Raw genomic sequence first — 16,006 nt, 5'->3', positions numbered from 1 at the left:
GCTTGAGCCTGCTGCTTAGTGCCTAGCAGCTCCCCAAAGCGATCCCAACAGGCCTACCCACCCCTACCTGCCACAGCTCTACAGGGGATTCCACACTAAGCATCCCTCCTATCCATTCTGTAGCCTGAGGAGCAGCTCAGGGGGGAGGCAGGGCATGGAGGGGCTGGAGCAGGGAGCTGGGGGCCCCACTTGAGAGCATCTCTGGCAACTCTCCTTCCCCTGGCCCAGGAGAGGCTTATGTATATTTGATTCTTACCGAACATGGGGCAGCATGAGATAGTGGATACTGAATGTGTCCTTGTCCTGGACAGAAACAGGGTCAATCAGCGTCTTCAGATTCTGGTACATCAATTCAGTAAGAAAAGGGGTATAGGGGGCCTGTGTAAGGACAGAAGACATCGGGTCATTCATACGTAGCCATCATTAACTGATCTCAGAGTGAGAAGCAACTACATAAACATTTTAAAGAAATGATATGGGAATATGCACAGAAGTGAACATGAGGTTACAAAACATGCCCTATGAAAGAGAAATGACCTCATTTTGAACTTGGCGAGCTAGACACTCATGAAACACAGCAGCAGGACTACAGCCAGAAGTGCCTAAAACATTCTTGAGGATGTCTATAATAAAAACAGGAGTCCCTGACCACATGCAAGTCAAGTCAACATGCAGAGGAATCAATGTCCCTAAACCTCTGTAAACTGGGGAAACACCACCTGCTTCACAGGATGAAGGGGAATGAGGTCAGACATGAGACACCAGGCAGGGGACCTGGTACAAAGCAGGTTTTCATTCCATGTATGTTTAGGAAATAAATAGAAGCCTTATAACATTAAACTGGAATAGCAGAAATAAGATACAGGAAATTAAAACTGGAATTTTTACTTGTATGTCATTTAATTAATATTTCAATTGATAGGAACATGTCTCAAGTAAAATACTGTTTGCAATATATTTTTGTTTGGTTAGCTATTAGTTCAAAAACTTCCCCACTACTCACAGACAATTACAGGAATCTACATTAAGATGAGGTATGTCGCTCTTGAGTCTAGATGCAAGGACCTTGACCTGAAATGTACTGCCAGGAGTGAAAAGAAAGAATCCAGCTTTTAAAGCTAATGTTTTTTAGCCCTTATTTGACATACATAAGCTAAAGAGATTTCTGAAAAGAAACTAGAAATTTAGATTATTTTAACACTTCTGTTCCTATTTTTAGTGGAACAAATACAGAATAGATACAGATGGAGGACAGTGTAGCAACCGGGCACCACAAGCAGCCCACAGGGCTAGCATCTTACCATAAGTCTGCACAGAGAAAGCAAAACACTAAACAAGGTCTCCAGGGCCATGACACAATCCTCTATCCCGTTTTCACCCTAGTGAATAAAAAACACACATTAAACTGTTAAAACCAATAGTTCATTGTAAGAAAAGAAAGATAATAAAAAGGGGAAAACCCAACCATAATTAAGTTACCCAGAGATAACTGCTTTAAACATTTTAGTGTATGTCCTTCTAGATATATGTACATATACACACATACATGTACATGTGTGTTTAATATATTTTAACAAAAACAAAATTATTGTTTTGATACGGGATTTTATCATTAACACATTTGAAGGCAGTACTGATGGACAGTGGTCTGGGCATCCCTCACTCCTTGTTTTCTACCATTGTTGCTTATGTACAGCTTAAGTCCTGGGACAGGATCCATGCTTCACTCATCCTATATCTCCAACAGGCCTAAGGACGAGTCTTGTCAATAAGTAACTGTCCCTCTAGAGGTAGAAGTGAGGAGGTGCCCCTCTCAATATCACAGCTCTACCTAAAAACATCTGCAAAATACCTGCATGAATTTATTTCAGATTTTAAGAGGTCTGCTCAGTACAGTCCTGTTTGGCCTGAGACTTTCCCTCTAATGTGAATGTCCATAATTGTGTTTTGAAAATATGCAAGATGTCTTCTAAACTTATGGGTTCCCCCATCCATCAAATGGCAATACAGTTAATATTCAATTAAAAGGAAAAAGATAGCTTAAAAAAGTGAGAGCATTTGAAAATGCTCTTTTTCCTTTTGGCTGTTCTCATTTTTCCTCAACTCTCATACTTCCTACACTTTCTGCTCTTCCCAACAGCAGCCTGCACTTACCTTTAATCTTCTACGGTTCATCCTGACATACCAATTTGTCAGAACATCCACAAACTTGACCAGGCGAGGAACCACAGTATAGAGTCTGTAAGCTAAAAGTAACAACCAATCAGGCAGTGAGAACACATAAGCATCTTGGGTGCTTAGGACAGGGCTGGATATAAGAGCGAGCAAGCAGCCCCTGCCATCCAAGGGCTGTCACACCTGTTAAGGAGGCAGAAGTACCAAAGTGAAACAATCAAAACTGAGGACGTACTATATAGCTGTCAAGGTGTCTAGGGGCATGCACAAACCACCCTGTGAGCTACATGCAAACTCCCAGTGTCAGTGAGAAAACAGGAAACCCCGTATGTGTGGCTGAGAGGCCGAGGCTGCCCGCCAGATGACTCCACGAGGCACCATTTATCTGGAACTGTATCAGGTGGTAGTACCACAAAAGCCTGACTTCTTCCATTGTGCTACCTTGACCTCAACTAAGACAGACACTTAAAAAGCTCTAATTAGATTCTAAGAGGCATAGCATAGATAAGGGCTTCTCAACCAGAGCAATTTTGCTCTGCAGGAGACACTGACAATGTCTACAGAGACATGCTGGTTGTCAAACTGGGGAGGTAGGCACTCTTGGCATCTGGTGGGTGGACTCCAGGGATGCTGCTCAACAACCTACAATGCACAGGCCAGCCTCCACCACAGAGAATGACCCAGCTCAAACTGTCAGCAGTGCTGCCACTGAGAAACTCAGGCAGGGGCTGTGCATAAAATAGAACGGGGTTTCTAAAGGTTAAAATAGTCAAGGAAAGAAAGCTAAAGGAGGTATTGGAAGGAGAGAAGAACCTTGAAGAATCAGAAAAATTTGAAGGCTCCCCTGAGGAACTCAGAGGGCAAGCAGGAAGTTAAGGGCGTCTAGCCAACTTTGTTTGAGGCCCAGACTTATCTTCAGGATTTTTGCCATTCACCTCCCCTTTAACTGATACTCTTTGTTGCACAAAAACAAACACCAAAAACAAGGAGGGTAAGACCAAAAATCATAAAAAAAACCACAATTTATATTAAGAGTTCAGTGACTGTTAATGAGGTTCCTAGTCTAAGCTAACACAGTGGTTAAGTTGCCAAGGGCAGAGTTGTTCTCTGTTGCAGTTCAAAAAGACTAGCACTGAGGTGCTGCTAGACCAACAACTGGACCCCAGACCAGAGGCACTCGCTGGTCATACATTTCTAGAGAGGCAATTTTTGTGATCAGAGGCCTGTTCTGTAAAGACAGAGGCCCATCTAAGTTATTTCTAGGGTTCACTACACTTTTCACCTTCTAAGAAGCCAGAGTGTTCAAGAGTTTCAACTCTTATAAGGTAAACAAAGCCCATATATAATAAAAGGGAGCAGCAGCTACCACTGAAATCACTAATACCAACTGCAGACTCTTCAAGGATTTAGTTCTCAGAATTCTATTTTGATGAGGGAGGCAAGGGCACTAAGCTGACAGGTTGGTGGAGTGGGAACTGCACTGGGCAATCTGGGTCTGAAACCCCTCTCATCAGTTCAACGTGCACCACCTAGCCTCTTGCACCTGGCCCTTACCACTCGGCTGTGTGCACAACTACTGCCAAACCTCTAGTTCCCAGGCAGAGCAGGTCCCAGCCAGGATATACATTCTCAGGTCACAGCCGCTGCTGTCTAAAGATGGCAAGGGCCCCCAGGCAACAATCCCATTCATTTATATCACTCAGGAGGGAAAACTGGACACAGCTATGAGTAGGTATCCCAGGGAGTGTGGTGAGAACGCAAGTGCCGATGTCTGCTTTGCACGCTCATTTCCATCTTCACTTATGTCAATCTGTCCAACAGTCTGACAGTCATATGACCCTTATTACATATGTTTAATAGAGTGGGTGCAGTCCTTCAGGATGACTGATAAAACATTCAAAATTTCCTGGACTAACCATCCTATTGTGCCAAGCACAGAGGCACCAACTATTCCAGGAAGAGCTTTGTACCAGCTGAGGAAGGGAAGACCCCTGTATGAACCAGATTGCTCTGGCCCCTCGAATCCACTGGAGTGCTGTACCTGAACAACAGCACCTGGTAACCACAGGACGCTGGGGGAGGCTGGTTTATGTCAGGAGGGTGCACACAGGGATGCCATCTTTTCTCCCCTGCCCACAGACTTTATCAGACCCATATACACTCAGACCCATCTCAGGTATCCAGGTTAACAGTTTCTGGAATTTCTCACCTTGACTTACAGTTGTTCCATCTCCAACTTCTAGGAAACCAACATAACCTACTTTTCCAACCTCTGTCTAAAATCAAATTCATTGTTGTTAGGTAAGAGAAATGTGAGGAAATGTCAACTTCATTATTGTTTTTCTGTATTTCCTAATTTTTCCAGGCTGAACAGGGACTACTTATTTAATAAAGTAGACCTAAAAATAAATTAAAAACATATTAATAACAACTACTACTTATTAAGTACCTATTATCTGCTAGCTACTGTATGTACATAATCTCCATCTGAGCCTTATATTTACTTTTTTTTTTTAATTTTTTTTATTTACTTATTTATTTTTTGCTGTGTTGGGTCTTCGTTGCTGCACGTGGGCTTTCTCTAGTTGCGGCGAGCGGGGGCCACTCCTCGCTGCGGTGCGCGGGCCTCTCACTGCAGTGGCCTCTCTCATTGTGAAGCACGGGCTCTAGGCGTGCGGGCTTCAGCAGCTGCGGCACGCGGGCTCAGCAGTTGTGGCTCACGGGCTCTAGAGTACAGGCTCAGTAGTTGTGGCACACGAGCCTAGCTGCTCCGCGGCATGTGGGATCCTCCCGGACCAGGGATCGGACCTGTGTCCCCTGCATCGGCAGGCGGATTCTCAACCACTGCGCCACTGGGGAAGCCCAGCCTTATATTAACTCTTACCAGGCATTTTTCGGAGAAAGAAATTGAGGCTCATAGATTAGGTAACGTTTCCCCCAGGGAACAAGTGGTGCAGTTGGGTTTTGAACTCATGGGCATCCACTACTGAAGCCTGTGATTCCATGGGCCTGTGTGGTATCTGTGGAGGGGTGAGGTCGCTAGACATCCCCCCAAGACAATCTCTAAGGCCTTGGAACAACACATTTCTACAACTAACAAGCCTTAAAATTATATTTGAGAGGTAAAGAGAAATATTTATCTATTTTTCTGTATCTCTCAAAATTTCTATAAAATTTCCTCTATGTTTAGAGTGCCCAGACATAAACCCACACACCTACAGTCAATTAATCTTCCACAAAGGAGGCAAGAATATACAATGGAGAAAAGACAATCTCTTCAGCAAGTAGTGTTGGGAAAGCTGGACAGCCACATGTAAATCAATGAAATTAGAACACTCCTTCACACCATACACAAAAATAAACTGAAAATGGCTTGAAGACTTGTAAGACATGACACCGTAAAACTCCTAGAAGAGAAGATAGGCAAAACATTCTCTGACATAAATCGTACCAATGTTTTCTTAGGTCAGTCTCCCAAGGCAATAGAAATAAAAGCAAAAATAAACAAATGGGACCTAATCAAACATAAGCTTTTGTACAGCAAAGGAAACCATAAACAAAATGAAAAGACAACCTATGGACTAAGAGAAAATATTTGCAAACAATGCGGCTGATAGGGCTTAATTTCCAAAATATGTAAACAGGTCATACAACTCAATACCAAAAAAACAACCCAATCAAAAAATGGGCAGAAAACCTAAATAGACATTTTTCCAAAGAAGACATACAGATGGCCAAGAGGCACATGAAAAGATGTTCAACATCGCTAATTATTAGAGAAATGAAAATCAAAATTACAATGAGGTATCACTCACACCAGTCAGAATGGCCATCATTAAAAAGTCTACAAATAACAAGTGTTGGAGAGGATGTAGAGAAAAGGGAACCCTCCCCTACGCTGTTGGTGGGAATGTAAATTGGTGCAGCCACTATGGAAAACAGTATGGAGGTTCCTTAAAAAACTAAGACTAGAGTTGCCATATGATCCAGCAACCCCACTCCTGGGCATATACCTGGAGAGAACTTGAAAAGATACATGCACCCCAATGTTCACTGCAGCACTATTTACAACAGCTAAGACATGGAAGCAATCTAAATGGCCACTGACAGATGAATAGATAAAGAAAATATGGTATGTACACACACACACACACGTATACATATACAGTGGAATACCACTCAGCCATAAAAAAGAATAATGCCATTTGCAGCAACATGGATGGACCTAGAGATTATCACACTAAGTGAAGTAAGTCAGAAAGAGAAAGACAAATACCATATGATATCACTTATATGTGGAATCTAAAATATGATACAAATGCACTTATTTACAAAACAGAAACAGACTCACAGACATAAAAAAAAAAAACTTATGGTTACCACAGGGGAAAGAGGGTGGGGGAAGGATAAATTAGGAGTTTGGGATTAACAGATGCAAACTACTATAAATAAAATAAACAACAAGGTCCTACTGTATAGCACAGGGAACTATATTCAATATCATATAATAACCTACAGTGGAAAAGAATATGAAAAAATATATATATACACATTTATATTTCTGAATCACTGTGCAGTACACCAAAAACTAACGCAACATTGTAAATCAACTATACTTCAAAAAAAAAATTCCTCTATGTTTATAAAGAAAAACAGTTAAATATCAAAAGGACAGTTATAAAGAGAAGACTCCTTATTCCTGGGAGAAGGCCCAAGAGAGACACACCTGCCATTTCAGTCTCAAAGAACCCAACGAGCGACTGCATAAAGGACAGGACCCACCGGTCTGTGATGTTGGTACTTTCTTTAACCATGTTCTCGTTGTAAAGGAATTCCATTTCTTCCTCCTAGGAAGTGACAATTATTGAAACATTCTGCATGCTTGGGGGAAACTACTGTAGAGAAATGAATTTTTTAAATTATTTAAACTGAAAGTATCCAAACAAATCAAAAAAACACCACAAAAACCCAGACCCTGTTGGCAATCTAAATTTCTGATTCTTAGCAATATTTTCCAAGTAAACTCTAAACTTGGAACATTAAGTCCTCTATTAATGAATTACATTTTTGAGTGAACTAAAGAGAATTTAGGAAAAAATGATTCCTATGCACCAAAGAGTAATTACGAATTAAGAAATATTCCAACATCTTGTCGTTAAGTAGGCGGTTTAGTTACTTTAAACCTGAGGAAGGAAGGACAGCAAAACTGGCTAGGACTGGACAACTGTCTGTAAGTTGAAAATGAGTACTAGGAATTAATGTCTTTGCTTAAATTACTTATTTTACCCAGAATGCTCTATTCCACCCCTGCTTTTTCTTTGCAAATCCTCCTCGATCCTGAAGGCCTACTTTACCTGTCCCTATTCAACGGCATCACCATCAGGATGGCAAGGCAGTGGCCATGCTGACTCTTGCTCTGATGCTGGAGCCTGCATCTTTCTGCCATGCCCAGATGAGCCCCAACTATGAGTGGTTTGACCCAGCCTGTGTTCCTGAATCCCACACCAGAAGAAGCCTGCAAAGTAGACCCACTTTAGGACTGCTGGCCTGAGAGGTGGTGGGATCCAAAAGATAGGAACACTAGGGGTGTTGTTCCCAAAGACCTTGTTCTTCTTGGGAGGGTTCATTAGCAGACTGAGATGAGCCAGAGGCAGCAAGAAGTGAGTGACCAGCCTGCTGGAATGCGATGCTCAAAGCTCAGCTCTCCAACCAGTTTCTCAGGAAGGAATAATATCACATGTTTAGTCAAAAGTAGTTTACTAAGGAATTCTACTTTTAAGGTGTTGGAGATAAAAAGATGAGTGTTACCTGAGCCCTGACCCCAAATGGAGTCTAGGAAGCATGCACAGGCACATGTGCAATGAAGCCTGCTGGCCTGAGAGCAGTTAGTAGAGGTAAGGGAAGGGGCTTCTCAGAGGATGCCTCCCAGGCCAGCAGGTAACTGCTCTGAGGCACTTTCATATATATCACAACCACTATTTTTCATCCCAGCAACCCAATGAAAACTTCTCTCACTTCCAGAGTCTCAGGCCAAATGCACTCAACAAGTGGCCTTCCCTGACCACCCATCTGCAGCAGCCTTTACTAGGCACTCACTCTGATAGTAGCTGACTCTTTACTGGCTCCCCCATCACTAAGTCCCCAGCACCAATTTGGCTGGCTAAATGAATATCCAGTGCAACTCTTCTTCAACAGGTGAGGCTTCTGTGTCTTGCAGAGGTGAGCATCTACCCAAATGGTGAAGTTCCGGTCCTGTGCTCTTGGCCCAGCATGGACCCCAGACACCTGTCACACTTTCATCTATGGCCTCCCCAGTGGCTCTGAGCCCCCACCCACGGGGCCTGTTAGCTCCTGTCTCCCATGGAGCTCTGCTTCACAGCTGACCCGTGACCATCTTTTGCAAACCCAGCTCAACCCAGCTCAGTGGGGCAGACCCTACCCCACAGCACTGCAACCCACACCTTCTGTAGCCTCAGGACGTTCTGGATGAAGAAGCGATAGGCATTGTACCAAGGTAGCAGCACATCCTTCAGGACATCTCGAACACCCTCCTCCTTAAAGCGGAGGTTTTCTGCTCTCACCACAGGGGACTTAATCAGGTATAATCTGGAAGAGGAGAAAAATTACATGGAAAAGGGACGTAGACAGTAAACCAAATATTACTGACATGTTGACAGGGCAATACCCAAATCAGCCCTTTTTCTACAAAAGTGAGGAATTATAAATAAGCTTCTAACAGTCAATTTAAAACCGACAAAATTCTTATTTTGTGTAAGAGACCTAGCAAATTATAAAGGGGAGACCAAAAGTGCCACACCAAAATATGGCACTGAACTAACCTAGAAGCATGCCCTGGGCTGGTCCCAGCACAGGCCTCAGGCAGTATGGCAACACTAAGAGGAAGAAGCCAGGCCCTCTTTACAGGACATATGTGCAGGCATCAGGGATTCACAAGGAACAGCCACATGTGCTCTGCCAGCACAGAGGGACTCAGGGGGCAGAGACCAGGGATGCTGTTAAACATCTTACAGGACAGCCTTCAGCACAAAGAATTAAGAGGCCCAGGTTGTCAGCTATGCCAAGGTGAGTCTAACAGATAACTGGGGGCTGCAGGACACCCCACTAACTGCTCCTGGGCAACATGGCAACCGTGAACGTGCTTGCCCACAGCCCCTGGGTGTGGGTCTCTGTGTTCGTAACAGGAGGATGCTGAATAAGATCTCTGTGGTGCCTTTTAACCTGAGCACTCAACGTTTATGACTACGACTATCTCAAGCAGTATCTCACATTTCTCTAAAAACTTTTCAGTATTTTTATTTGCTCTAGCATAAATTGTACCTCATATGGCTATTTGAGGAGTAAGTGTAAAATTGAAATAAATGATATAAGAGAATTCTAATATCAATAAGACAGGGAACCTACAGAAGGAATGAGGCAAAGGCTCCAGCAACTAGCCTGGGAGTACTTGTGCTGCTTAATAAAATCCAACACAGAGCCTCTTCTTCCAAAAGACCTATAGATATAGAAACATCTTTACTATTTAGAAAACCACCTTGGGGATTTAAAGTCAACACCATACCAATGTAATTCTCCATGTAACAGACGTGCATTTTTTTAAAAAAGCTAATTATAAACCAAATTAATAGAATGATTAATATCACTGAAAACATGATTAACAGAATGTAAGATGCTTAATAAGAAATGACAAATACACACAAGGCAGAACACTGGTTTGTACCTGAGGGCATCAGCACCATATTTATGAATGACTGACAGTGGATCTGGATAATTCTTTTTGCGTTTGCTCATTTTTTGGCCATCACTTGAAAAACAGAAGGGAAACACCAATTAAATAAGTCAACATCACAGTTTATATGTGGTTACAGATTATCTACAAATTGGAATACGTAAGTGCAAATGGGACACAAGCTACTACTAAGGCACAACAATAGGTTGTTTTGTTAATGTCTGTTTAAGCTTCTTTTTGAATACTGCAGCGAGTCAATGGAGAAGTTTTGGGATAAATGGCAGCAGGAAGATGCCAGAGTGTAACAGTGAAAAAACACAGCCTTGGCATTTATCCCAGAGAAGCGAAAACTTATAGTCACACAAAACCTTTATTTTTGGAAGTTCACAGCTTATTCATAGTCAGCAAACACTGGAAACAACCTCAATGTCTTTCAGCAGGTGAAAGGTCAAACTGTGGGTCACCATAGAACACTGCTCAGCAATGAGAAAGAACTATGGATCCATAAACCACCTGAGGTATCTCCAGGGAATTACAGTAAGCAAAAAAAGCCAATCACAAAAGGTTATATATGATATGAATCCATTTATATAACATACTTGAAATGACAAAATTACAGAGATGGGGAATAGATTAATGGTTGCCAGGGGATGGGGATTAGGATTGAAGGCTGAGGTGGGAGGGGTGTGAAGGGGTGGGGTGGGTATGGTTATAAAAGGGCAACAGAGGCATCCTGTGATGTTGAAACAGGCCAAGTATCTTGACTGTGCTGGTGGATACAGAAACCTATATATGAGATAATACTGCATGCAATAGCAAATGAGTAAAACTGGGGAAATTTGAATAAGACTGGTGATTCAATCAACATCCTGATTATGACAATGTGCTACAGTTTCAAAAACGTGACCATTGGGGGAACCAGGCAAAGCACACGAGGGGTCTCTTAATTTTTACAACTATAATTCAGTAAGATTTTCAATTAAAAAAAAAAAAAGTACAGACTATAGAGCCAGACTGCCTGGGTATAGAACTAGAATTTCACACTCTTTTGCTGTATGACCTTAATTTTTCTGCGCTTCAAATTCCTCAAATGTCAAAATGGACAATGAAAGGACCCATTTCAAATAGTTCTGGGGATAAATGAGTGAAGACGTGTAAATGCTCAAAACAGAGCCTGGTACAGTGCCAGGTGTCATCCCCCGCCTTGAACAGCACATGAAGCAAGGTATCTAGGTATAAAAATTTCATTTTCTTCTTTTTATTTGTTTTTACTTTTAATGACTAGAGGCAGTAGAAGCAAAGGAAAAAATAAGACTCCTCTATAATAAGCCTCTAAAACCAACAGCTTCCTCATATATTAAAAACAGGATGACAAAAATCTATACTAAAGGACCAGTGTACAGATTTAATAAGAGCTATAAGCAAAAGTACTTTATAAAATTCTAAATGACAAATGTTATTTTATCACTAGTAGTATCATGGGACACATGTCCTCCCCTCTGTCCTCCTCCATTAGGCTTAGCTCTTAATGCAGTCCTTCTCCTAAGACATAGGAACACGTAGAGACAGAATGTTACAGGTTGAGAAGAGCACAAGACAGGAGTTGGATGAAAAGGGAGAGCAGGAAGAAGTATAAAGGCAGAAGGAAGGAAGAGAATAGGAACAGAGCTGGGGCATTCCTAAATTCCTCTATTCACAAAGAATGGTTAGATCCAACCAGAACATGCTGTAAGAATAAAGGAGATCAGGAACTGCAACTCATTATTACACAAGGGAGTGCACCTGCCTTGCCAGGACGAGCCCATTTACAATCACATTTTTGAATGGCGGCCGTCCAAAGAGAGCTGTGGCCAGCACCAACAGGGTGTAAAACCTGGAAAAAAACCCACAAACAAAGAGTTCAATAAAATAAGAAAAGGAATTCAAGCATAGGAAAAAAAACTGTGTTTACTTATTGGACTGAATTTCTATTTTAGGTAAGTTACACTTCTTGATAATCACAAAGCAATGGTTCTTGATCCTGGATACATCAGAATCATCTGGGGAGTGCTGAAAAATTAGGCACAGGACCCACTGCAGACCAGTCATATTAGAGCTTCTCACTAGAAAAAATAAAATGAACTTTATTTAAAGCAAATAAAGCCCTGGAGTGAGGTACTGACCCCCTGCTGGGGACAGTACTATCACCTTCCTTGGGGAGCTAGTTGGACAGCCACAAGGCAGAGCAGGGCAGCACTGGTGGCCTCTCAGGACCTCCCAGAAATGCCAGGCTGGAAATCCAGAGATGTGTTGCCTTTAGCACAAGGTCATATGGGACAGTCTGATGACAAAAGATGAAAAAAGCACTCTCACCCAAAAGTTAAAAGCTAGTCTATATGAACATAGAAAATGTTTTTATTCTATCAGATATCATGCATGTTTATATGCTAGCTAGCTAGTTCCCTAAAAGAACTCTATCACATCCATGTAAGCTGTCCCAGTAAGTAATGCACTTGTGTCATCTCTGACCTGATTTTGCATCCCAAGAACATCACCAGACACAACTAATGAGGACGGAAATCAGACAGGTCAGGAGGACCCTGGTTCTTATGAGAGGCAGCCCATACCTGACAGAAGGCGAGGGAGGCAATGTGCACATGGGGACCCACGTGAAGGCTTTCAACAGTTGCCAGACATGGCAACTCCTCAGAGAAACAACTTATTTGTGAGTCATCTGGCCCTCCCTAAGAACAGGAGTTTGTATATGGTAGCTGTTTCTATAGAAAAATGGATTGGAAGCTGAAAACATTAAGAACATTAAGGCTGGAATTCCATCAGTTTGTGATGACTACAAGTTGTAAAGACAGAAAATGATACCAACATTCTCTAAACACTCCTGCAGAAACATTACTAATGAAAGTATAATTAGAACCTGGGTCAGCCAAGCTCATGCATGAAGAGAAGGTAATTCATCTTTTTCTAATTAAGAGAATGAGGGTACTGCTTTAGGTAAGGCATCAGATAAAACCAATGCCAAAGTCCTCCCCACCATGCTTTTTTTTTCTTTTTTAAAATTTTAAACCTGGATTTTTTAGAATGTTATGAGGCTAGCCTTAACATCTTAGTACATTTTCAACTAACCCTCCAATTTGTAGCACCCACTCCAGTATCCTGTATGAAATACCCACTAAACACTTGTGTAAATGATTTGAAGTAAACAAACTAAGGACACATTAATTGTTTTGTATCACTTAATCTTTCCATACACCAAAATCTCTGTATTTCAAAATGTCAAAGAAACAATTCAAACTCTAAAACTACAGCCCTAATATAGTGTGAGATTCCTGCTCAAAAGACACTTTTATGGTATGTTTAGTGGTGAGGGGCAGAGGGCAGGAGCAGAGCCTGTCTTGTTTGACACAATCTCCCCAGCACCCAGCTGATGTTAAATGCTCAGTAAAATACCTGTTAAATCAAATCAATAAAACACTTTAAAGAGGGACCTTCCCTGGTGGCACAGTGGTTAAGAATCCGCTTGCCAAGCCTGGGGACACAGGTTCGATCCCTGGCCCCAGGAAGATCTCACATGCCGCAGAGCAACTAAGCCCGTGTGTCACAACTACTGAAGCCTGCGTGCCCAGAGCCCATGCTCCGCAAGAAGAGAAGCCACCGCAATGAGAAGCCCGCACACCGCAATGAATAGTCCCCGCTCGCCACAACTAGAGAAAGACCACGCGCAGCATAAAGACCCAACGCAGCCAAAAATAAATAAATAAATAAATAAATATAAAAACGCTTTAAAGAACAAGAAACATACCATCCTCTGGTTTGGTCAATGCCTTCAGCAATGAAATCTGCAGGAAATGCATCCTCAAACTCCCTCTTGTTTTCAAATGGATAATGAATTTGAGCATAGGGCATGCTGCCACTCTCGAACCAACAGTCAAACACTTCAGAGATGCGATGCAACAATCCCTTCCCACAGCGTGAGGGAATGGTCAGATGGTCAATGCTAGTAAACAAAGAAGTAGCCACTTCTATTAATTTTAAGCAAAACAGAAATTACAGTTTAATTGCCAAGAGGAAACACAATGCCCTCACAGCTCTTTCATACGCATCTGCAAACAGAAATATCGGCAGTTCTCACAGGCTTTCAGAGAGCACCATCAGGGCTCCATCTGGAAGGTTATATACCAAAGTCTCCTGACATCTAACTCAAGGACAAGAGGCCACCTTTCCTTAATATGACATGAATCATCAACAACAAAGTAATTCAGCAAACTAGTGTTTGATTTCTACATGTAGCTCTGTGATCTGATACAGAGACCATGTCTTAACAGGCTACCTAGCCCGATACTGAACTGAAGTGAATCAAACATTCAGAAACTGACCTCTCTCTGTGGAGATCTGAGATCTTTGCTCCTGACAGTTCTCCCAGTTCTGCCATTGACCCAACACACACCACCTGTCAAAACAAAGTTAAAAGACCTCAGAGCCAAAGATCAAACAGAGTTAATTTATGTAACATTCATGTTTAGGTTTAGAAACCTTTGATCTTCATGAGTTATCATCAAGGTGGCTTACCTCATGATAGACTATAGGTCACTGTCTGAATTGGTGAGCAGACTTCACTTCTTTGCTACCTATCCCTATATCAGAGGGATTCCCTACAAGGAGAGAATTTCACAGCCATCATCTCAACGAGTATTTCTTGAGGGTCTACTATGTCCAAATCTCTGCCGAAAATAACCAGCATAAGTGAAATGGCTAGACTGTTACTCTAAGGCATCTTAGTTTGTTCCTGGCACTTGAACTTGGCTCTTTAATCTGAAATCTTCTCAAGTCAAAGCTGGAACTAATTTATTGTGCATGAACTGGACCAAATAGTCAGATTGCAAGACATTAGGATTATACTCGTGTAAGGAGGCTGGGAGATGGGCCCAGCAGGGGCATTCAGAACAGGGTGAGTCATCTAACAGGGGCCGTGTAGCTGGGCTGCACCAGCAGGAGCTGCTGTGGGTTCACACCCAGAAGTCATCTGCTACCTACTGAATACCCACAGCCTCTTTCTCTGCCCTTCCTGCTCAGTCCTGAAAAGTCCTCTGATTCAGCTAATTCACTGTTGCCTTTCAGGTCCCTACTGGAAATTTACTGAGGTCCCTGGGCTGCTGCTGCTGCTCATGACTGTTCTAATGCTGTCAGCATTGGACAGAGGGAATACATCTATATACCTATGTATGTATTTATTTAGACACACACACACACACATTTGATTTTAAATTAAAGGTCTGCAATGCTTTGGTAATTTTTTTCAGTTGTCCTTTTTTATCACTATAAGGCCGTTTTAATATGCTGTGACTTAGTGCAGGGGGTGGAGTCTCTGTTCTGTTCATCAGAAACTCAAAAGGAGAAAAAGAGTTCTGAGCAAACAAGATAAACAATGTGAGGAGTTTCTCGAGAAAAATACAAATTATATTTTTCACTTTTACACAGAGGGAAATTTAAAACTATATTTAATTAAAGTAAAAATAAATTAAAATCTTAAAAACATATTCTTATTTATGTCATAATTCTAGGAAGGAACAAAGAAAAAAAAAACTGATGCAATAAGAAAGGGGCAAAGAAAAAAAGAAACCATATTCTTTTACCCCATACTGAGATGCATGAATGAAGTGCTTTAGCAAAAATCAACACAAGTAAACACTGCCCTGCCTCACCTCCTCGAAGTCATTGCTGACCCACAGTGGGATAGGAGTGCCCCAGTATCTGTTTCTGGAAATTGCCCAGTCACGTGCATCTTTCAGCCAATTTCCAAATCGCTTTTCTCGCACAAACTCTGGGACCCTGCAATAAACAGATCAGATAACCAATCACATAAAAACATTAGTAAGTAAATTTGTAAATTAGATCTGCATAAGCCTTTATGAACCTAACATTCTGGAAATGCTGAGCTCACTCCTAGGAGAATGTCTTCCAAATGGACAGCACGAGAAGACCCACAGAGGCTGTTTCTGCTATGAATCCATCCCAGGAAGATGCTCTGTAATATGAAACCCCACAGCACACAAGCTTCCCTGTCCTGCTCTCCAACTGCAGGACTGCCAC

General features: G+C 42.0%; 1 protein-coding gene and 1 non-coding gene across 8 annotated transcripts in view; both read right to left on the bottom strand.

Moving 5' to 3' along the window:
• Nucleotides 1-16,006, bottom strand: part of IARS1 (isoleucyl-tRNA synthetase 1) — a 79,773-nt gene that overhangs the window by 28,018 nt on the left and 35,749 nt on the right. For 6 of the 7 annotated variants that reach the window (XM_068553775.1, XM_068553774.1, XM_068553776.1 and 3 more), the window contains exons 14-23: nucleotides 15,619-15,745; nucleotides 14,293-14,366; nucleotides 13,719-13,913; nucleotides 11,709-11,795; nucleotides 9,914-9,997; nucleotides 8,637-8,781; nucleotides 6,902-7,022; nucleotides 2,155-2,246; nucleotides 1,302-1,379; nucleotides 257-378 (exon numbers count right to left, since the gene is read on the bottom strand). In XM_068553775.1, the coding sequence (XP_068409876.1) occupies nucleotides 257-378; nucleotides 1,302-1,379; nucleotides 2,155-2,246; nucleotides 6,902-7,022; nucleotides 8,637-8,781; nucleotides 9,914-9,997; nucleotides 11,709-11,795; nucleotides 13,719-13,913; nucleotides 14,293-14,366; nucleotides 15,619-15,745 (1,125 nt within the window). The remainder of the gene's footprint in view (nucleotides 1-256; nucleotides 379-1,301; nucleotides 1,380-2,154; nucleotides 2,247-6,901; nucleotides 7,023-8,636; nucleotides 8,782-9,913; nucleotides 9,998-11,708; nucleotides 11,796-13,718; nucleotides 13,914-14,292; nucleotides 14,367-15,618; nucleotides 15,746-16,006) is intronic. The other variant, XM_068553779.1, reaches the window with a different exon arrangement.
• LOC137771075 (small nucleolar RNA SNORA84) lies at nucleotides 4,138-4,246 on the bottom strand. The gene has a single exon (XR_011075291.1). It is a non-coding gene; the product is annotated as a small nucleolar RNA SNORA84 (small nucleolar RNA).

This window comes from Eschrichtius robustus, chromosome 10 (assembly GCF_028021215.1).
Source record: "Eschrichtius robustus isolate mEscRob2 chromosome 10, mEscRob2.pri, whole genome shotgun sequence".
In the NCBI taxonomy this organism is placed as follows: domain Eukaryota; kingdom Metazoa; phylum Chordata; class Mammalia; order Artiodactyla; family Eschrichtiidae; genus Eschrichtius; species Eschrichtius robustus.
Note: the sequence above shows the minus strand (reverse complement) of the source record. Positions and strands in the feature narration are given on the sequence as shown.